General features: G+C 39.7%; 1 protein-coding gene and 1 non-coding gene across 7 annotated transcripts in view; both read right to left on the minus strand.

Annotated features, from left to right (window-relative positions):
- MYBL1 (MYB proto-oncogene like 1) overlaps positions 1–21,141 on the minus strand; it is a 63,557-nt gene extending 42,416 nt beyond the window's left edge. For 2 of the 6 annotated variants that reach the window (XM_053974223.1, XM_053974231.1), the window contains exons 1-15: positions 20,826–21,141; positions 16,981–17,083; positions 16,783–16,854; positions 13,944–14,036; positions 12,544–12,764; positions 10,661–10,844; positions 10,364–10,438; positions 8,800–8,904; positions 7,330–7,563; positions 6,661–7,026; positions 6,049–6,191; positions 5,720–5,834; positions 4,000–4,116; positions 3,809–3,913; positions 1,725–1,904 (exon numbers count right to left, since the gene is read on the minus strand). In XM_053974223.1, the coding sequence (XP_053830198.1) occupies positions 1,725–1,904; positions 3,809–3,913; positions 4,000–4,116; positions 5,720–5,834; positions 6,049–6,191; positions 6,661–7,026; positions 7,330–7,563; positions 8,800–8,904; positions 10,364–10,438; positions 10,661–10,844; positions 12,544–12,764; positions 13,944–14,036; positions 16,783–16,854; positions 16,981–17,083; positions 20,826–20,845 (2,133 nt within the window). In that variant the 5' untranslated portion in view covers positions 20,846–21,141. The remainder of the gene's footprint in view (positions 1–1,724; positions 1,905–3,808; positions 3,914–3,999; positions 4,117–5,719; positions 5,835–6,048; positions 6,192–6,660; positions 7,027–7,329; positions 7,564–8,799; positions 8,905–10,363; positions 10,439–10,660; positions 10,845–12,543; positions 12,765–13,943; positions 14,037–16,782; positions 16,855–16,980; positions 17,084–20,825) is intronic. The other 4 variants (XM_053974209.1, XM_053974213.1, XM_053974195.1 and 1 more) reach the window with 3 other exon arrangements.
- A 498-nt stretch (positions 21,142–21,639) lies between these two features.
- On the minus strand, positions 21,640–21,729 carry TRNAY-GUA (transfer RNA tyrosine (anticodon GUA)). The gene is given in 2 exon segments: positions 21,640–21,675; positions 21,693–21,729. It is a non-coding gene; the product is annotated as a tRNA-Tyr (tRNA).
- Positions 21,730–23,723: the final 1,994 nt, after the last annotated feature.

The following is a 23,723-nucleotide window of genomic DNA, read 5'->3' on the forward strand; positions in this document are numbered from 1 at the left end:
CCTTCACTACTCCCTAAATCCAGCTTCCCAGCAATGCATCTGGGTTATGGTTCGAGTTCTAACACACAAAATGAAAAACATTCTTCAGTAGAGTCTAACCAGTTCAACAATTAATACATAAAAGGGAAGCTAATTAAGTTGTCTTCTCTTTGAATATCTTCCTCTTTAAATGTGCTAAGTTCAACTGGCAGAAAAACACATTACTGACAGCTGTCTGGAGACACCAAGGAAGGTAAAATTATTTGGGAGCTGAAAAAGAAGATTGTGAAGAACTTCACTGAACCAAGTGACAGCTGTGTAAGAACGGTCAGATTTTTTGGGGGATATATTAGAAATGGCAAAGGAATTGGGAATAACAATGATAAATGGAAGAATAATTGAGCTACTAGTCCTGTTTTTTCCATGAAGCAAAGCCTACATCTTCACATGATGTACTGAATCTCGAACTGATTCGTTTCTGCTCCAAATGGGACCTGACACTGGCTGATTGTAGCAGGATGAAGAATGCAAGATCCTCTTCCTCCCACATGGAGCTAGAAACTGATCCCAAGGATCAGTTCCACATATTGATTCACAAAGAAAATTAGCTGTTTGAGTTTCTCTATAAATTTAGCAGAACTTGATTCACGGAAGGGACTTGGGGTTAGAGAAGCCACAAAACTGAGAGGGAATTTCTCTTGGGAAAGAGAAAAAGGAGAAAAAGACGGTCAATGAAAATATTTGTGAGTATACAATGACTAAGCTCCCCTTTTAAGTATTCTGAAGGCCATAATTCTGGGTCAGATAGATGTATTCACCTTTGCTGCAATTCACAGCAAAGTAAATTTTTATTTTTTTTACTTTTAATATCACAATTAAATGAACTTTTTTCTTCTTCCTCATAAGAAAAGATCAGAAAGCAATGCTGTTTCTATCTACTTAATACTGCAATACTGTAATCTCTCTATTTAAAGACATCATTGTTAAAGCAATTAAGTAGAATATGGAAAATACGGAAGATCAGGCTCCAGATGTCCTGTCTTCTGAGGTTTTTTAAAAATTTTTCATTAATACAGAGCTGTAGATATTCTGAGAAGACAAAAATACCTTATACATTAATTCTCTATGGGACAAACTGGAATTGGTACAAAGTCAGGTCAAAGACATCTCTTAAAGCTGGTGATCAGGACAGAGGGAAAACTAGCTTCAGTGGTTTTACCAGTATAGAAAACATACATATGTAAAAGAACAGGCCTGTTACAAGAACAATTACCAAATAGAATCTGTGGATGAACTCTGCTTAATGAATCCCACTGCGCTTATTATGAAGAGTAAACACCAGACAAATCTGAGAAACTAAAGTCCTAAAGAAGTTTGTTCTTTTTGGACCAGGTCAAGTTTTCTAACTCATAGCCTTGGGCACCCAAATCTGTTTTGTTGGTCTTCCCTACCCTGTTTTTTTGCCCGCCACCCCCCCCCCCCCCCCCACCATCTAAATCTTAGTGAAACATCAGTTTGTTTCACTAAAACAAGGTGTGAAACATCAGGGCTGTATTTAAAGAACTTAGCTATGAATCAACACTTTGTGGAAAAATGACCAACTTAGAAGAAATAAGAATCACGGAAACACAAACTGGATCACTGGTTTCAACAATTCTAGACATTAGTGCAAGACAAAAATAAAGCAATACACAATTTCTCTGTTAACCCACTAAGAGAATTAACAGAATTCTTTGCATCCAGACCTGAAGAACTTTCTCCATTTTGACATTTTTTGTAGCACATGCATTCAGTTTCTTCTTAATTACTGCATTTGCTTTGTTTGCTGGATTTGTATCCTGTTTTTCTGATGTCAGGTTACATCTGTTGTCCTGTATTTCCAACAATGGTGTCATTAATAAAGATGTGGTATATGCGTTTTTTGACTATTGACAAAAAAGAGAGTAGAGAACAGGAATAACAATTAGTAATTAATACAAGAAGACTTCAAATGCTGTGTTCAGAGAAGTCAAAATGTAAATAAAGTAAATACTATCAGAAAGACCATAGGAAAGAATCTGAAAAGAAAATGTAATGAACAGTATATGAGGAACTAGCCTGGTCCATACTGGGATCCATAGTACAACAAGGAGCTGCTAGCTTGGTTTAGGTATCACTGAGTAGACAGTTTCTTTACTCTAAAGCCATGACACTCCGACATGTTTTTTAAAGAACAAGATTTGATAAAGTGGTAACTTCAGAACAGTTTAAAAAAAAATTCACTTTCATGTCTAGGACGATCCTTGTGAAAGTAAGGACAAGGAGACTAGAGCCAAAAAAGTAATATCACATAAGTTTGAGGGAGAGGAACTGCTTTAGGAAGTGAAATAAGCACTGGATGGATCATGACAGAAGAATTTTATATATTGGTAATGTCTATGGAAATAAAAAGAAATTAATCCTGCTTCAGTATACAAAAGTGGAAGACAGATATATGTCAATTTTAAAGACCAAAAATTAGTAACAGTAGCAAGTATTTGCTTGCTTACAAAAACACTCCAAACTGCATTAAACCACCTTTTAAGTATTTATTCTGCCTCAGACCTCACTCCTAAATTATCATCACGTGGACACACAATTTCTACTTTCAAAATCTTATCAATTTTTAAATAAGATACTACCACAGTCTCTCTTGCTAGGAGTGAATCTTCTTGTTGCACCAGCATTCCTTATGAAAATTAAGGAAAAAATAAACTTTTTCCCAGTCCCCAGCCTTTAATAGACCACAACATCACAGTGTATCTTAACCTGGACTCAGTGACCCACAATAATGTGGATAACAAGACATCACTAAGAGAACAGCAGGCATTTTGGTCATTACTGGAATGGCTGCAGCACTGCTGCTCCTCCCAAGAGATGTTCCTGGGGAAGCTGGCAATTCCCACTAGGTGGCAGAGCACCCAATACCCAGCAGGAAGAATCCAAGGCTTGGCACAGTCCAAGAGAAACTTTAGAAGGGAATTTAGAAATCCAGCTAGAAAGGAGTATGACCTAAGCACCTTACACCAGCTTTTTAAGGACCTTGGCTCCTACATCCTGTATATAGCCTTAAACCTAATCAAGAATCAGACATTTACTCTTTAAGTATTAAACACATACCTGCATTAAGAACTCATTAGAACAAAGTTTTCCTACAAGACTAAAGAATAAACTGTTCAATTACTCAACTGAAAAAATCATTAAGCTCCTTTTTAAAGGAAAGAGGGACAAAAATAGTCTCATATTTGATTTCTTCATGTCTTCTCAACTTCTGTTGAGGCAGAAGTGTTCAAATTCCTTTAGTCAAAGGAAGCACATAAACTTCATCTTTTACATGCTTGATATTTCTTAAAGTATTCCCCTACTATGTGAAGCAGGAAAAAACATGCTGCCTAATATGCAAGCAGGTATTTTCAGAACACATTTGCCAGACTGCCAAGCATGCACAGCACAGGAGCAAATGACATCTTCCTGGTACATTACAGAAACCTTCAGCATGCTGTGTATGCTAAAGTTTATAAGCAACCACCATGGAAACAGCTTTGCTACAAACCTGTAAAGCATTATTTTACCTACTCTGAAGGACTGAAAGTCAAAATTAAAGCATGAATTCAAGCCCAATGCTCACCTATTTCTTAAGTACTTCAAACAGTATTTCAAACTGAAGGTACCTTTCACTTTCTAGATGCATTAATCTAGCAACTTCAATCCAAAAATTTATTTTAGTGGGCAGAACAAAAGATACATATTTCCATATTAATATTGCTGCCAGTGATGCTCTTCAGTCAGTTCAGTTTAGTTTAATTCTTACCTGTACATCTAAACTATTATCTTCTGTCAAACGCTGGGCCCCAACCTCTTCTTTTTCTTGTGGATCTAGGACCAGTGATTTTCTGACTTTTTTAGAAAAGTTGTGCTGAAATAAACATTTTGCAGAGAAAAATTGTAAACTATTATTTAAAAGCAGTTATTACCTATTTGAAATTACTATTGTCGTATTACCTCCTGCTTGCAGTTTTTATACAAAGTGTCATCTTCCTCCTTGGGAAATATATCTGTTCCAGTTTCCTCTTTCAAAACTTCCCTAATGTCTTCCTCCGAGAAGGCAAGTGGTTGGGACTAAACATTAATTAAAATTGAAGAAGAAAATGCAGGAAGTTTATTAGTGGCCAGTTCTTACAACACTCTACTGTCAGCTAACATAGGCCAGAAAAGAGACCTCGCAAAACATAGCAAGAAAGGACCTAAGCTAATGTAGTTAAAAACCATAGGGCTACATTTCAATGCTATGAAGATTATTTTAAGTTCATTTTACTCCACATTATTTTTTAGCCAGATAAAATATATATATGCACACAATGCCTCAAAAAAATGCAAGGTAGCATTGAAGAAGATAAGCTACTTGTTTGCAAATGGTTATCCACTGCTAAAAGGGATAGAAGTAATTTATATATACAAAATACCTACATAAACACATATATGTATATATACATGCATAAAAACATACTAAAAAAACTGTACTAGAAATGTGTAACTGTTATTGTGAAATGAATTTATACCAATTTTAATACAAATCTTTGAATAAGACATTGATAGTCCTAAGTACAGTACAGAATTTCACAGAAGCCATACAGATGGCTCCTTTGTGTACCAACAGGAGAAGAATTCCCTTAAGCCCTCAAAATTTGATTTTGAACAGGAGGTTAATAGTGGACAGAAACAGGAATGCCAAACCACTCCATTTGCATAGTGAGGGACTGTGAATCTATAGGGTAACACAGATGGTGCCAAGCCCTGTGGCAAAGTCTGAGCTACCTTCTGTGTTTGCAGAAAAGAAGCAGTCAATATATATTGGCTGGAATCTTTTCAGAATTTGAAAAGCATATGTCTCCTGAATTCCAAAAGTTATTATGCATTAACATACCTTAGCTAGGCTAAGAAGAGAACAAAAATTGAATTCATTTGGAACAAACTAACAAAAAAAGGTAACATTACCCATAGTCAACAAAACAAAAAAAAGGGTCTGACAGTCAGCAGAATCAGGATCATGAACGCTATACTAAAATTTTGGGGTTTAGGATGAAGAAAATCTTGAGTGATGTTTGCAGTTATCACACTGTGGTAAACACCTAGTTTCAGTCCTAGTGCTGTAGAAGCACCAAAATCAAAGAACAACTCAGCTCTTACATAGTCCAGAGGATTCAAAGATAATGCAGTTTTCAAGTGAAATGTGAAAGTTGTTCAAAATAATGAGGTCAGTCATACTCATCTACAGCAGTTTGCTCTTACCAGATTACGCAGCTCGAGAACCCACACCCCATTCATTCTCTGATTTACAATTTTTCATTTGAAAAAAAAAAGGAATCCTAAAGTATTAAAATTAAAAATTTCAGGCAATTATGCAACCATCTTGTAAGATATATAGTTTTACCAAGGATAGGCAAATTTGAAACAACTCACAAACATGAAACTGATGCATTTAAGATTACTGGGGATCAAATGATTACATGTGCCAAATTACTATTCAAGAAGACAATGCCTTCATAGTACACTGAAGGAGATAAGTCTAACAACCAGATCCAAAGCAGTTTTGATTCGCATTCTAGCTGTTCTCTGGGAAAAGTAAATGCTTTCTAAGATCACACTGAGGCTTACAATACATCAAAACCAAGAGGGTATTTAGACTTCAGCAAAGAAGAAAAGGAACAGCATCATCACATACCATAAGTCTGAGGGGACCATACTTTTTTTCCTGAGCAGCCAAAGCATTTTTGAAAGGAGTTGGTGTCCTTGGTGTTGAACCCAAAAGAGATCTTCTCATTGTAGGACTTCTAAAACTATTCAAGCATAAAAAAGCATTCACACGTGCATTTTAACATTTTAATATTTTATCATTAGCAAAGTAATAAAATTAATCTAAGAAATACCTTCACTTACACAACAGATATCACCACCATGCATCTGAAAGTACTGAGAACATCATAGCATTACCCCATGTGTATTAGACTTTAATTTAATAACACCACCAGATGTTTAATGTAATAAACCTACCCCACATTTTCCTTTTGATCTTGTGGTGTGATTTCCTTGTGTAGAGGAGTCGTAATAAGAACTTTCTGCCCACAGATTGGAGTCGACGTAAATGCAGGATTTTCAAAGTTAAATTGTTCATTTCCAGAGCAAGTGTTGAAAAACTAAGCATAAGAAGGAAAAAAAATTGCAACCTTACAGGACAAAATTTCACCATTCTGCTGAACAGCAAAAACCCCCAAATTATATACATATATCTGAAAGACTTCTACTGATAAATCCCAATACTCTATTCTTGACTTACACTTATTGCTGAAACCTTGATTTTCTTCTTAAAACACCTACTCCTTAATTAGGTCACAGAGACAAAAGATCTCTATCAACAATTATTTGCACGAGAAAGTGTGAGCCGAGACACAGTTTGCCACTGCTGCCACCCTCTCCATCAGTTTTCAAAATAGAGGTTGTTTAACGATATCTTTTTAATGTATTTACCCTTATGCAGATGTTTTAAGAAGTTTTTTGACATTTATTTAGGCTACAATGTATGTACTACTAGGGAAGAAACTATTTACAATTTATAACCTACCCACCACAGTCTTCATGTTTAGCCATATTTAAAAATACACTCACCTGTGATGGAGAAAATGGTAGTGTTTTCACTGGTGTCCGCTTTAGTGCAACATTGACAGCATCGTTACACAAACCATCGTTCAGATCACTAACTGGGGACTGCCCAACACGCAATCTCTTTTTCTTTCTCAGGATAGCAGGTGGATTGCTGAACTTAGTTAAGTTTGAGGTTGTTGAAAAAACTGTTTCCTCATCCCCACTGATGCTGCTGTGGTTTTTGCCATCAAGCATAACACCAACATTATACTGGCACTCGGCAGCCCCTTCGTTGTGCTGAAGCCGCATTAGTTTTACTGGAGCTGGCTTGACAGGGGATACAACAGCCTCAGAAAGCTCAAAACAGGTATCACTCCATGCTACTGGATCCTATGGGGCAAGGTGCAAAACACAAGCAGGCTTATCCAAGAATACTTGAGAATGTCCAAGCCAATCTATCAGCCCTCTACCACCACAAGCCATATACTGAATTATTCTCTCTGTGTCTTTCATACAATCATAAAACATTGGCTATTTTAAGACACAGTTCTTTTAAAACAGGCAATAAAGCACTTGATAAGGCAGAAATTATAGATGACTACAAAAGAAGGTAATTTAAGAGTATTTTGCACATATTGTGCAAATTGACTTTCCTAATTATACACTTATTTTTAACAAGAAATACAAACTTACGATTTCCATAAGATCTAGTGCCTCTGCAAATTCTGGAATGGTTTGTAGAGGTGTTAGCATTCTATTTGCTTCTACACCCAAATACTTAGGTGGTGAATTCTGCTGAACAGGTGTGATGCGGGTCTCATCCATACTGTAGAAATTACTTGTTTGTTCCTCAAGGTTACTTAGTGTATTAGGCATACAATCCTCCATGATAAAATTTCCAGACCAACAAGACAAGCTTCCAGCTTGCTAAAAAATTATGAAGAAACACGTTAATCTAATTCAACTTAGAGGTTGAAAAGAGTCAATTATGTGACTGCAGGGTGGGGAAAAAAGTAGCGTGTGGAAAGACTAAGCATAACTATTAATTTTGGCATTTTCAAATACTATCTGTTTCAATTAAAGAAGTTACTCTTCTCTTTACATTGACATGCTCAACATTCTCAAATTGTGTAAGATTTTTATCTTACCTCACATTCATATCTTATACACACTCACAATTTAGGTAATTACAGGCTGTATTGGAAGCCATCTCTGATTCAAGTTTCCTGCGTACCTGAACACCAGTATATTATGAAGTCATCTTCAGTACAGAACACTGAACTTCTAATTTTAAGATTAGAAAATGTTCCTAGAATGTGAAATACTACTTGTTTGTTCTGTGGTTTTTTAATGCAGATTTTGCATTAATAGTTAAGTAAACTTCGAAAAGGCTATCCCACTTTAGTAGACTGCTTAGTACCCAAGAAAAAAAGAATTAATTTTTGCTGGAAATCTAGAAGCAAACTAGATTCTACTAGATAAGCAGAACTGCACTGTTTGAAAAGAATGCCAGGAATAACTCTGCCACATAAAATCTGAAGTTCACCTGTAACCTAAACTAAAGATCAATATGGTTGGGTTAGTTAGGTGTCTGGTATGCACAGCCCTCTGAAGAAATCAGTGACTGCGATCTGCAAGTCACCCTAATTTGACAGAATTAGGGAAATTCCACTGAATTTACACACAAATTGTGTACAGTGCATATTTATTTCGCGTTTGTCATGTCCAAATGTAGATATTAAGTATTGCAAGCACTCACACTGAAGTTTGAGGAAAATATAATCTATAGGACATTTTAAAATCAAATGGGGCAAAACCCATATATTTTTCAACTCTACTGATCAACATTGCTGATCCATAAAACTGAATGACAATGATATCAAATGTGTCACCTCCTGAAGAGGATTAAAATACTGGGTCATAGGAACTGCCAAATTGCTGGTCATATTTCTGCTGTCTTCACAGTTTAGAAAACTGCACTAAAAATAAGTTGTCTCAGTTCTAATATATAGATTTTTGTTTTTCAATGCAACAGCCATAGGTTTGATTTTAGAGGGTCAGGTGAAAAAAACACCACACTAAACCACACAACTGTTATTGAATTTCTGAGGATTAACCTCAGTAATGCATACTCAAATATATATCGAAATTTACAGTCCTTACAGAAGACATTTGTTTTCTTCTGATTTCATTCTCTGCTGACATAAGTAGCAATTCAAGTTCCTTTATTTTCTTTTCTTTATCAGGATCATCATCAATAAATGGCTGCTGAAAAATTTAAGAAAGAAGCCATTACTATTTTTCACTTCCATCACCTCTTCACAGTAAAGATTCTGTATTATAACACAGCTGCATTTTTAACAGGAATCCACACAGACAGGGAAGAGAACTGTTCAGGTTGTATCATATTTTGTAGTACAGAAGTCACTTACAGCTGAAACAATTCCAATTACCAGGAGATGGATCTGATGTTAAAGTGGTGTGTAAGGTGGTATTTTAACTGTATTCAAATATGGCCTGTAAGTTATCTGTGTGCTAAAGCACCTTCTAAAGTCACTAAATTCTTATCTTTAATAGAACCAAGTGCTGGCACACTGGTTTGTATGTTTGTGTTTTCACATTCCTTCCACAATTGCATGCTATTTATCCTCACTAAGTGTGCAAGAAAGTGTTTCAAATCAGCATTTGCTGACACAGTATTTATACAAGCAATGCCACCACTACTATCAGAAAAGAAAATTAACTAATTGGTTTGTTTGTTCTTACCCTCCTTAACACCTTCCATTATTGCTATAAATATAGGTGAGGATATATGCTATCACCAGTTTAGAGAGTACTTCAAGGAGCAGAAAGTATCTTATACTTTTCTGTGTAGGGTAATCCAGACTGTCAAAAGCCATTTGAGGCTTTGCTGTGACTTGTATTCTTATACCATTATCAGGGAAGAAAATACAACATGAAACAGATGACCTGCACAGGGAAACTTCACGTAGAGAGCTCTACAGAATTCCTCTAACACAAACAAAACATGTATTATTCCCTGTGTCAAAATACTTTTTACTTTAGTAAAAAAGATGATACCTTGGAAATTCACAAGAATTCGTCCAAGGCATCATATTAGAAACCAAGATCTATATTCATTCTGCACCACATGAGGAATTTCAGATATATTCCAAGTGAGTCCAAAAAAGCAAAAAGGAAATAATATATCCAGTTTCTATTTGTTTTAAAGTTGCTTCAGTACTTAGAATGCTGCAAAAGAGCAACTGATTGAAAGATGTTTATCAGTGAGAAAGAAATAAAACCTAATGAGAACAAAAAAGCATAGCCAGAAGTGTAAGTCACAGTAAAGCTGGGTTTTTCAGATAGGGTTATATTTATTACATATATGTAAATTGTAAAGTCTTGTCTTTAAACCTTTCATAAGCTAGGTAATACTAATATAGGTCACAATTTAGCCTCAAGATTTAACATGTAGACTATGTTTTAAGCCATATTGCTGTCAGAAATAAGCACAAACATCATGTTTCTGGGATATAGAAAGAGCTTCATTTTTCCTACTTAAAACTACCAACTACACTAGCAAGCTTACTTACAGAGGAATCTATATAAATTTAGGTGAATAACAAAGACTAACAGACATTCTGAAGACACACATCTTTTCATTTTACTGAATAATACTATGCAGTAAATTCTCTTTATTTTATGAAGGCTACTAACAATTTACCTGAACTATGTTGGAAGAAGATGGAGCATGTTCTAGACAGCTGCCTTCTGGTGAGGCATACTGATATGCTGGAATCTAAAAAGACGTAAAACATTTTACAAACCCTCAAGAAAATGAGAATATAAAATTATCTCTAGTTTATTATACATAAATAATTTTATGGTTTACAAATCCTGAGTTGCCATAAAATCACAAAAGTAGTCAACAAATCTTCAGTCTTTCAATATGTTTCTTGTTTCAAACCAAATCAATTATCTGAAATAGGGAAATATTTATTATTCTAAATTTTGAACTTACATGTGTCTGAACAGGCACATAAAATTGATTTTGAGTGTGCAAGTGTTCCATAGTCAGACAAGGTTGGGGCTGAAGTTCAGCAGAACTAGCACTTTCAGACTTTATAACACTTTGCAAATATCCTTCCTGTTCCACTTTTCTTCGCATTGTTGAATTCCAGTGATTTTTAATTGAATTATCAGTCCTAAAATGAAAGCATAAAACAGTGACTCGTTTCCATATCTCAAAATTTAATATATGATACAATTAACAGGGTTTGTACAGTAGGTTAATCTGAAGCCACAAATCCAGAAAGCTCCAGCAGCTTAGACCAGAAGTTCTGTTATCAGTAGGGTTTTGGCATAATGACTAGAAAGCTACTCTTTCTAGAATTTCCTTCTACTAAACTTCAAGTGTGCCGGAAATTAAAAGCAGAAAAGGAGAAAGCCTTGGTTCTGACTATAATCATGATGAAGAACCCTTTTTCTTAGATACTTGGAATAATTTAATGAACACATAGTTATTTACCCTTCTGCTATAAATTTGCAGTTATGTGTAGCTAAGAAAATCACCGCACTGTCACACAGCATAATAAAGACACTTTGGCTGGTGTTTGCTACTGGAAGACATCTCTTCTAAAATTGACAGCCTGCAACTCCCACTCTGCATTTTATGTGCAGCTTTGTAGAACAACATCCTACTACCTCTTCATGCCCTTGATCGTGGATAGGACAAAACAGGCATGGCATTTTGACAAGCAGGCTGAAATCACTCCTAACACTAAACAAACATTAAGGCAAGAGTAGACTATGACTGCATTACTGTCTAAAACACTAGCATTATTATTCCTAGCCTTAGGCAGAGGTACACAGAAACAAAAATTGGTTAAAGCCCCATTCTTCATTTAAGGTCACTCCAAGAACTATTCCTCTTTTTCATCCCAGTAGTTTTGGACTCTACAGATCTTCTAGGTCTATGATATTTAGCAGTCTTTAGCTAAGAGTGTCAGATTCATTGACAACAAACAAGCTAGTAAATAGGAATTCTTCTGTCAAACTAATCTTCCCTCTCCAAAATTCTATTTAGATGCAACCCAATCTCTTGTCATTCCTCCAAAGGATTTACTGTGAGCCATGGATTGTGCACTTCATCAAAACTTAAAATTTTTAAGCGCACATCCCTCATTACACCAAGGTTACAAATGCTGACATTCCTCAGGCACAGCTAGACAGTTACCTCTTGAACACACAAACTGAGTTCAGAAAGGGACAGCTTAACACTAAATTTCAGTTAACAGTACAAGGTAAAATTATTTCAATCAACTCTTCACACACTAAAATTTTGTTTTCCACAACCACAGAAACTGACAGTGAAACTTGAAAAAATATAAGGCAAACAATGCATACAATTCATTCTTAACTTAGAGACTTCATGATAACCAACTAACTTTGCAATGCATGACTCCTAAGTCTGGACTTTTGAAGGTTCCTAAGATTTTCTTTTACAAGTGTCCAGTTCAACAAGTGCTACATTAAAAAAAAAAAAAAATCTGATCTTAAATCAGGAAAGTCACCCTCAAATGCATATTAATGAAGGCACTTTGAGATCAAGATTGATATCAAATCATTTTTCTTCTACTGCTTGCAGTTAATTCAGTTCAGCTCTATTATAGAGGGTTTTTAAATGATCAGGAGGAATCTGAAGACACCCTCAAACCGTTAAAGCTCTTTCTATGGGTTTTATGTCTTTTTAAGAATACAGGTCAAATGCGAAAGATTTTTAGCATCTATCAAGATAACTATGTTTTGATGTAAGCCTCAGCAGATGCTGTCTAATTTGAAAAGGGTACTGAGATGAGCACTTTTCATATTCCAACATTTAACACAAACAGAGTTGCAAAGCACCTTCCAGGAAGAAGTTTTGCTATTTCAGCCCATCGGTTTCCCAAACGCTTGTGAGCTTCATAGATTATTCTGTCCTCTTCTTCTGTCCACGAAGACTTTTTTACCTCAGGATTGAGATGGTTATGCCATCTTTCTCTGCATTGCTTGCCTATTCTTCCTTTCAGGTGTTTTGCAATTAGAGACCAGCGCTTTGGACCATACTTCTGAACTAATTCAATAACCTGCAATACAGATGAAAGTACATTATAATTTCAAAACCTAATTTACCTAATCAAAGGCTGAGAACACGGATGAACACACATTTTAGAATAGCTTTATAATAGGCAGCTGATATTAGGCCTAAGGAGGCAGACAGTGACTTGGGGGTTTAAAAATGATTTTTCAAGAAATCAAAAAATTACTAACTCAAAATTCTCTGCATTTAGAATATAAGTGTATACTGATGAAAACATTCACTTGGAAGTTTCCTTTCTATCACCCACTGCATAAGCTGACATTAGCAAAGGCCAAAAATGAAACAGATAAACTTTTTTTTTTTTTTTTTCTATTTTCAACAATATTTCTACAAGGGAAGACCCACACCTCTGCATCTAGAAATGGAATGGAAGTGGGGAGTTTTTACAAAGTAGAAGCTTTTCCTTAAAAGACTAATGAGAACTGTAAAAAAAATAGATTAGGAAGACCATATTAATAAATTGACAAACAGTAGTTTAAAATATCTTAAAACAGTTTTTAACAGTACAATCAAGAAACCAGTTTGAAATACCACAAGAAAGCTGTATTTGCATCTCCCTACCAGGCAGTCCAGGTTGTGCAGGCAAAAGGCTACAGTATGGATTAACAACAGTGAGGTGAAAAAGGAGCCTAAAACACTGATAGCTTCTTTACACAAAGAAATGGTTTCACAGAATATTCTGAGCTGAAAAGAAACCAGAAGGATCATCGAGTCCAATGGCCTATACAGGGATCACTCTCACAACCTTGGCATTATTAGCACTATGCTCTAACCAAATGGGCTGATCTCAGGGTTGTAACAGTAGGTAATTAAATAATTTCCCTTATTCCCAAACCCTTCAAGTCTGGTGGAGTTGAGGAACAAAAGATGTAAATGAGACCTTTGATCTTTAGAGCTACAAAGAAATCTCCCCCTACTTGGTAAGCTAGAATAATTCAGTCAGCAATCTCACAAATGGGAAATTAAATGCATGAGCAGACCTGACATTCCATCTACTTAAGAGAGAATTTTTTTCTTCTCATACATCATAATGCAATAAAAGTATCCATGTCACAAGATGCATCAGACATCAATTACATGGGAATGGAACTTTAAAAAAGTACACATTCTTAGCAGTCATATGCCAATTTTATTAAAGCACAGAGTATCAAATAGTTTTTGTTACCCTCTGATCTTCTTCTTTTGTCCAGGGACCTTTAATCAATTCCGGGTTTAGTACCTTCTGCCATCGATGCTGGCACTGAAAATCTGAACGATTCTGAAACAGTTTTAGAAGAGCAGTGTAGCTGTCAAACTCTCAAATACATGAAGCTGTAAATACATTCTAGCATGAATTATTAGCTTACTTCAAATTAAAAGACTTATTTAGAAATTTGTGCTAAGTATAATAGTTAAATTCTCCCTTATTATGTCTTATTCCATTTGCTTATAAAAAACTCTTCTTTGGGGAAAAAAAAACAAGCTTGCATGAAGCTCTAATCTAATTACTTCAATGTACTAACTTGATAATCAAATTCAGAACTTACTCTTCTGTGAAGAAAAATTTGTATTTATTTTTGTCCTCATTACTCCACACTTTCTCTGATCTTTGTGGTTGATCTATTTTTGACATTATCTATAACTTAAATAAGGGGAGAAAATTTTTAAGAAAATACTTTTTCTTTCAAATAAAAGAGCACACTTTTTGCTAAATCCCACATGAATGTATTCTCAGCTCTTTACTAGAGTGTTAAGGAAAACAGGTTTAGATCAAATTTAGTTAACATATACTAATTAAACAACAGTGTTTTTGCCTGTCAGGACAGATGGTGCTTTTCTGTAGCTTCACTAAGGATCTTTTGAAATATTGTTCCCAGTTATGAAAGAGAAGAAACCTTCACTTAGCCTCCTAAAAACTGTCTATATGAAAGGGTTGGTCCAATGCTTAGAAATATTCAGGTAAGAGCCTGCCCTAGAACAGCATACTTTTTTAACACTGGGACATAATTTTTTACTTGCTTCAGTGCAAGCTGCTGAATAGAAAGTATCAATTGCAAGGTTTTGCTTGTCTTGTCTACCCAGTAAAGGTGTTACCATGCTAAGATGAAATTAATGAAGCAGCAGTCTGCAAGACCAGAAAAAACACCCATAACACTAACACCTGAAATTACACTGTTCACAGTACCTTCAAGCTAATCACAAGTAGTAACTGTATGATTAAAAGCACGCTACAGTTTTTTACAAAACATCACCATTTCCTGTCGAAGACAAGCTGTAAAAGATTGACTCAATAAAGAATAGCTGTTACCATTTGGACAAAAAACATTTTAAATTGTGGCCTTTTAGTGCTTTTATCTTCCAGACGTTTCTGAAATCATAATACAATTTGGAGAGAAGAGCAAAACAAATGATGGAATGAAACAATATAATTGCTTCAGTCTGCCTTAGCCACAAAAAAAAATCAAAAGCGATTACAAGCTACACTCTCTCTCTTGAGACTGACCTTGAAGCCAGCTTCACTTTTTTTCAGGCAGAATGGAGGGAAGGCTTACCTGTGCCTAGTCCAGCAAAGAAATGAGGGTTTAAAAGCACAGCAGTTTGAGGACATTTACAATTCAAGTTACCCTTGGTTTTCCTAGCAAAAGGCCATCAGTAACAAGGTAAGTGTGAATTATGCCAGCCTCTATTATTTGGCTGTTGCAATAGGTCACCTGAAAAGGCTGTGCAGGCTCCATCCATGGAGATAATCAAACCCAAACCCCGTCCTGGGTAGCCTGCTCCAGCTGACCGTGCTTGAGCAGGGGCTGTGTACCAGATGACCTGCAGAAATTCCTTCCAACATCAATGATTCTGCAGCAGGCACCTGATTATGCACATTTCCTATGATAACTGGGGAACATTTTTCAACCTCACTTTGGCCCAGCTGAACAACAGTTTTTTTTTGTCTCCAGAAGTATTTGTTTTCAGCTGAAGAATTTTTTACTAAACTGTTAGATCTGTTAAATGCAACTCCATATTACACCTGCATATCAGTATCACCAAATATATTTTCAAACAGCTTAATATAAAAGCTTTTTGATTCTTCTCTGCCATCCACTCATTTCACTGATTTTTATAATGTTCATGTAAGGAATATGGACTTGTTTATGCATGACTTAAATTTAGAAGCTTTGACTATATTATCTGATATCTATATTTTGGCACTTGGAAAAAAAAATCAGAAGCATCACAGTTGCACAGAAATTTGATGAGAACAATGCAAAGTTATAGTTGTTCAGCATTTAGAATTCAAGTCCTTTTTTACCTTACAGTGGAATTTCATACAACTACATAATCCCACACAATATTGTAAGAACCTCAAAGGTAGAAGGAGGTGTAATTTTTTGATCTCTAATATTCAATATTCAATACCACTTCTAGGAAGTGATTTCAGCCTTATATTCTACCACGATTTTACAGCAGGCATTTTATAACATTTGTTCAGAAGAGAAACAAACACCATCAATTCTAGTTGTAGGTACTTTCTACCATTACATCAGGGAAGCAGTCATCACTGTAAAAAAAAATTAAACCCAAACAAACACAAAACCCAACAAACACACACAAATAAATAAATAAAACACATGTGGCCCCTTGCCTATGGCAGTTAAAAAATTCATCCCACTCCTTTCAAGCAATCTTTCAGATGCAACCCAATCTCCTAACTGCTTCAGAAGCAACCTGTGAACTGTGGATATAGCCACCATGAGTAATGGAACCAGTAAGATACAGGAATATATATTCCATAATGAAAACAAATAGCAAGTGTGAACAAAGTATTTTTGATCATTTCAGACTATCACTGAAGACTGAGCCCATAAGGTTCTTCAAAGTCTAAGCTAGAGCTCAAGTCTGTTTTAGAAGAATCCTCTAAAATAGTTTTTATTATGTCCTTCTGATTCTATTTCACTTCATTTCCAAGCTAGACATATGACCAAAGTAAATAAATATTAAGAGAACTTAGCTGAAACAGAGATTTAACTTACTTGTAGATGACTAGCAATGAAAGCCCAATCATCTGTACCATTTTGTTCCACCAGCTTCTTTAGCCTTTCATCCTGTTAAGACATAACCTCAGGCCATAAATTTTACATGCTACCCCATTACAATACTAAATAATAACATATTTCATGAGCTAAGAAGATCAGGTTGGGATCAGGGTAAATTAAAAAAAAAGGTATTACCTCCTCACGGGTCCATTTCACCTTGCTACATATCTTCTTCAAACCTTTTTGCTGTGGTACTTCATAGTCATGATCCATATATTGAAAGTCATCGTCTTCCTCACTGCAAAATACAACAGATGAGCGAAGAAGATCAAAATAGAGTTTAAAATACCTCTGAATAACCTTTTCTTCTAATTACTTGCAGCTTTTTTCCAATCTGTACCTATTGTTCTAAAATGACATATGGGATTTGCATGATCATGAGGTCTGCCTCCGGCAGGTCACCATGTCGAAGTACCAAATTAATTTTAATTTCAAGGCCACACACTGGACAGATAACTCATTCCAAGTCAAGATTTAAATCTGAAGTAAAAGCCAGTTTTTAAGATTCATGTATTTCTAGTACATTTTTTCTTCTTTATTTTACATGAATGAGCTTATAGAGTGGTTTCTTAGACTGCAAAATACATTCATGATCCACCTCTGTAAGTGAAACAACAAACACAACAAGAATGTCAAATAAGTAAATCTCAACTTGAGATTATAAGTGGGCTCCTGACTCGACTAAAAGCGTTGCCTCAGTGGTACAGGAATTAGACACAAATCTTTGAAGACAGATACGTTCCAGAATAAATAACTTCGGCATCAGGGCTGAGCCTCAAAGCAGAGAGCCAGCGGGGCAGAGCAGCCAGGTACGTCTGCGACTCCGCGTAGAACACGCTCCATCTGCTGGAGAAATGCGGAACTCCACAGCCTGCATAAACAAAGCCTTCCAAACAGGCGGCACAGGGAAGTGTTTCATGGAATCATCGCTTAAACTTCTGTGTCAGTGACTCATGTTAGCATAAATTCAAACACATGTGGAAACCTAGCTCTAACAACAAGAGCTGCAGTGCCCCTGCATTAATTACACCAAAGGCACAAAGAATGGACTCCCAATCCAAATACATCACTTAAATTAAAAGCAGTTTCACAGTGCAATTTTTTCTCCGTTTTATTATTGGTACAAAGCACGATAAAAATATCATAAATTCAGGTTCAAAACAAAAATTATTTCTGCTCATCCTTGACAATTACTTCAATTTTTCAATTGAAAGTATAAAAAAACCCTTCCCCAGTAATGAAATTAACCGGTGCTGGTGTCCCAAGAATAGATTCAATGAACAATCTCTCCATTATCTTCCAGAACATGCAATCAGCACGCTGATTAACCACTTACACATAATTTGTTATTTCCCATTAAGTCTGTTCCTGTTAGCCACCGAGGACATACTTTATTCAAAAGCATTACCACAGGATAGTAAGTGCCCAACTCCTGCAGACTTGCTTCTACATCCTACACCACACCTGCATTTGCCCTACTTAGCTTCATGATGCAGCAGTAAAACATAAGCAAATTAAAACTTTGCTGAGTTACTTAAAGTCAAGACAACCAACTTGTGGGAAGGTCAACAGCAAGTTCTTCATCATACTTTCAAAAACCAAAAAAAAAAAAAAAAAAACCAAAAAAAAAAAAAAAAAGCTGCAAACGTTTAAAGAGGTTTGCATTAGGTGGCATAAGACTTAAAAAAACAGAACTTAAACACAGAAGTAACAGTTTTTTCTGCCTCCCTACCAAGTCCTCTTTTTTCTTTTGTCCACAGGTATTTGACAAACTTCAGGGATCTATCTTAGGATTGTAATACCAAAATACACTTCTCATAATACCATTTCATACCAGGCAGGCCGTACAATTTACTTACAACTAAAATCAGGCCTTCTTGTAAAGCCCTTTGTCAACACGACCTCCTCACCCACTGCACAGCAAACTAGTTTGTGAGCAGTCTCCAGTTACGAGAAAAGTCACGGGGATTCAAAAGAAGAGAAGGGCTCCGTGTACACAGCGGTGACACTGCTAGAAGCACCAGTGCCAGACCAGGTGGGGGCCCCGCAGGCAGCCGCGGTTCAGAGCCCGGCTCTGGGAGTTCTCCGGGCGCACTCGTGTCCCACAGCCACAGCGGTGCCTCCGTCAGCCAAGCAGGCATTAACCTCTCCTGCACCTCGATTAACCTGAACAACCACCTAGTCCTGAGTCTTGTTTAGACTAGTGCTATGATAGACTATAAATCAAATCCTGATTAATGAGTGGGACTACTACTTTAAGTTTTCAATTAAAAAGACAAGATTTTTAAACACATGGGGTTGTTATAGTTCATTTGACAAGTCTTTTGCAGTTATGAAACGACTGAAATACTGCACTGAAGTGGAAGGCATCCACCAAGTTTCATCAAATAAAGCATGTGGGACAATAAAGTACATATTTTGTGAGATCTGTGCTAGCTGTCCTTGCAATTCTGAGTTGAGGACCATTAAAAGAAAAAAAATCAAGCTTGCAAATGCAACAAAAGAGCAGTTTAACTTTAAATGAATATAAGGATAAACTTAATACCGTTTGGTGCAAAATAATTACACTTTCTCCTTACTCCACACCTAGACTAAAAGTCTTGAAGTCACTTTCATGAAAACTCAAAGCTTCAATAATATAGTTTTGGAGATACCATCATCAGACACTGACACAACATCCGCCTCGGGCTACCAATCTCTAACCAAACCTTCCTCTGCTATCCACAGCCCACTGTACTTTCAATCATGAAATCAAAGCACTCCACAGCCATGAGAGATAATACAATCTAAAGCTTGACAAAAATGAAACTACTGTGTGTAATACCACAGGTGAAAGTCTCTTAAACTGCAAAATGCTGATTAGGAGTGCCAAGAAACATGCTGTCTCCAAGCCATTCTTGGAGACCGCCAAGCACAGACAGCTTCAGCCATCAGCATCTGCAACCAAAGCCCTTTGTGACTTACACAACTAGAACACCAATGCATTGCCTTCTTGTTTTAGTTGCCGTTTTGCAGAAAAATATTCTCTTATAATTTTTTTCCACGTCAGAGGAAAACGCAGAAGCAGTTCTAATATGTGTAACTTTGAAACCACCCCTAATTCAATGAAAAGTATGCATTCACAACAAAACCCAGATGCCATAGATAACTCACCGAGTATCCTTTCCTTTCTCAATCCTAATCCTTCTCTTACATCTCTTTATAACTTTCCAGAAAGTGATTTAAGGCAAGAATAACCATAGCGACAAAACAGTTCTCCAAGACCCACCTTCTAAATACAAAGCAACAAAGACACACCCATTTTCATATCAATATAACAAAATATGTATGAAAGCCATCTAGGGCAGCTGCTGGAGCTCTTGTGCAAAACATTATCTCTCAGGAACATTTCAGGCTAGATTGTGAGATCTTCAGTCAAAGAACGTATCAGCTGAGAAAAAGTAGGTGCATTGAACATACTGAAAGAATCAACAGGCCCAAACCTTATATCAAGGCTGTGCCAAAGCCACTTGCGCGGTGAAAAGGAAGAAGTGTTACTCCTCCAAAAAGAAAATAACCAGCACGGAAAGCTACTGCGAAAACAACGTAGCTGTTACTGACAAGCTCAGTTGCCCAGGTAAGTTAAAACAAGGACAACCTGAGCGAAAGCACAGAAGTGAGAGCAGCTGCCAGGGGAAAGGCGGGATTTGTACCCGAGAGGTGGTGCCCAGAAGTCCGAGAGAAGAGATACCTGCGAGGGGGCCGGAGGGGGGAGGGAGGTGGGCAGTGACAGCCGAGAGCGGGGCGGTGGAAGGAGGCCGACAGCAGCGGTGAGGGGCGGGGCGGCACCTGGCCGGGATCCCGGGGCGCGGGGGGAGCACCTGGCCGGGATCCCGGAGCGCGGGGGGAGCACCTGGGTTCGGGACGGCGGCGTGGACGGTAGCACTGCCCGGGAGGGGATGTGGGGCAGAAAGCGCAGAGCGCCTCGGTCTCGCACTCACCTGCGCCGTCTCTCCGCCATCCTCGGCGCGCACCATAGGGGGGGCCGCCACGGCCGCGGGGCGCAGCACGGAGCCCCCGAGCCGCCCGGGCTCCCTCTCTCACAGCAGGGCAGGGACGTAGCGGGGCACCGGCGGCTCAGAATGCCTCCAGCCGGGCAGGAGTCCTCCCAGGGCCCGCTGCTCCCCGCGGTGCCCGCAGCGCCCCGGCGGCCGCCCTCAGCCCCGGCCCGGCCCCGGCGCGTCAGGCATGGCTCGGCCTGGCCGCTGCCCGCAAGGTCGGGGCGCGCAGCGGCCCCTTTCTCGCCCCTACTGTGCCTCGCTCTCCGATGCTGTCAGAGCTGCCGCGGGCTCCGGCGGCGCCCGCCGCCCTCCTTCCCTCCGCCTCCGGGCCGCTCTGCTCCGCCGCCCTGCCCTGTGCCCGCCCGGCCCCCGCCGCGCACCGGCCGCCGCCGCCGCCACCGCCGCTCGGGCTCAGCCGCCGGCGCTCGCGGCGCGCTCGGCCGGTGCCGCCCGAATCTCGCGCGCAGCCTCCCCCCCGCGAGCCGCCGTTTGAATCTGCGCAGGCGGACTGACGCCCCATTGGCCGCCGCCGACCGCACGCGGCTCCGCGCGCCGGGCGGGAGGGGGCGGCGCCTCGCGCCGGCGGGCGGGCGATGCGACGGGGCCGGGGCGGGGGGAGCGGGGCGGCCCCGCAACGCCCCGCCGCGAGCGCCCGCGAGCCGCCCCCGCGCCGGCGGCAACGGCGGCGGCTCCCGACGGCAAAAGAGTGAGAAAGTAACGGCGGGGCCGCCCCCGCGCGGCAAAACCGAGCGTCTCCTTCGAGCCGGAATCGAACCAGCGACCTAAGGATTCCCGCGGGCCGCGCCTCTACAGTCCTCCGCTCTACCAGCTGAGCTATCGAAGGGAGCTGGCCGCGTTTCCCGATCCTCGGTATAAATCCTTTTTTCCGGGTGCTATTGGTGATGTGCGCTGCAACTAGAGCTGGAATTCCCTTCCCGAGAGCAGCTGGAGCATGGAGACGCGCTCGGGACGGACACATGGAACTGCGAGCGGCCCAAACGCCCAGCGGCGCCTCCCGCGCCCTGGGCCCTGCTGCCGGCGGGTCGGTCAGCGCAGGGGGCGCGGCGCTCTCGGCTTCTCACGCTCCCGCGCCGGGACGAGCTGTCCCGGCGGACAAAGTCAGCGCTTCCCGCTTCCCCCCCTTGCCGAAAAACCATGTCTTACCGTTGCTCGCGTGTTTGAGGAGCGGGAAGCGAGGGTCTCATCCATCAGCCAGCCAGCGCTCTTACGGGGCTCCTGCTCCAGCCACGGCACGGGTCTGTTGGGAAGAGGCCACTCTCAAAGAGAATCAGATTTGAAAAGACCTCTCAGATCATCGAGTCCAACGCATGACAGCACCACCGTCAACTGCATCGTGGCACTGAGTGCCAAATCCAGTCCTTCCTTCAATACGTCCACGGGCAGTGACTACACCTCCTCTCAGGGCGGCCCATTTCAATGTTTAGTGACCCTTTCGGTGAAGAAATTCCTAATGTCTAACCTAAACTTCCCCTGGCACAGCTTAAGACTAGGTGCTGTCATCCTGTCACTGGTTGCCTGGTAGAAGCGGAACCCCACCTGGCTACAGCTTCCTTTCTGGTAGAAACACGGCATCGCATCCTCGATGGCTATGCTAATGGACGCACGGACTCCACAGAGCTCCCAGGAGAACAAGGTGGGAGCACTTGCTTTAAAGACAGGCGCTGGCAGCTGCACAGTCAAAAAAAAAACCAGAAAAGTAGGGACAGCATTAAAGGTGCTAAGTCATGGTGTTCACTTGACACTGGAGTGCTCACATCTGCCACAGGGACAAACCATCACTTTTTATTAATTGCAATGTGATTTTTACTTTAGTGATCAAAATAAATCAAAACAACAGATGGTTTCTTATCCATCATCTTCTTTCCATATTTTTTGGATGGTTTACATAAGGAAATTTGCTAACCACCACCACCACAAAAATGACCTCCTGAAGCTATCACCATCGTGAAGTAAAAGCTACATTCCAGCAGAACCTCTGTGTGTTCTAGGTATTTCTTTATACGAAAAAGAACTATATCTTGGAACTATAAAATTATTTGGGTTGGAAGGGACCTTAAAGATCATCTAGTTCCAGCCTCCATGCAATGGCCAGAGACACCTTCCACTGGACCAGGTTGCTCAAAGCCCCATCCAACTTGGCCTGGAACATTTTCAGGGATGGGGCATCCACAACTTCTCCAGGCAACCTGTTCCAGTGCCTTACCACCCTCAGTAAAGGGTAGTCATTTTTTCCTAATATCTAATCTAAACCTATTATCTTTTAGTTTGAATCCATTCTCTTTTGTCCTGTCACTGTTATGCTTTAAATTGTATTTAAAGAGATGTGCTCCACTCCCTTAAACATCTTTGCAGCCCTTCGCTGGACCTGCTGCAGAAGCTCCTTGTCTCTCTCATCCTGAAGAGCCCAGAACTGCACACAGCACTCCAGATGTGGCCTGTGATCCTCTAGTGATCCAGAGGGGCAGGATCACCTCCCTCCACCTGCTGGCAACACTCTTCCTAATGCACCCCAGGGTACCACTGGCCTTCTTGGGCACCAGGGCACACCGCTGGCTCATGGGCAGTCTGTTGTCCTCCCGGATGGAATACACAGAAGGTATCTGAATAAACTAAGCCGTTTGTGGAGTCTGTACATCCCCACTGCGCTGCCAGTGTTCCCGGTGCATCCGCACAGCGCCGTGGATGTTCCAGTGCCTGCGGGCGGGAACGCCGGGCTCGCAGCGCCCCCTGCGCGGGCACGCGGGAACTACAGGCGGCGGCACAGCCCCCACGGCACGGGAGGGCAAAACCCCACCAAAAACCCACCAAAAACCCACC

This window comes from Vidua macroura, chromosome 1 (genome assembly GCF_024509145.1).
Source record: "Vidua macroura isolate BioBank_ID:100142 chromosome 1, ASM2450914v1, whole genome shotgun sequence".
Taxonomy (NCBI): Eukaryota; Metazoa; Chordata; class Aves; order Passeriformes; family Viduidae; genus Vidua; species Vidua macroura.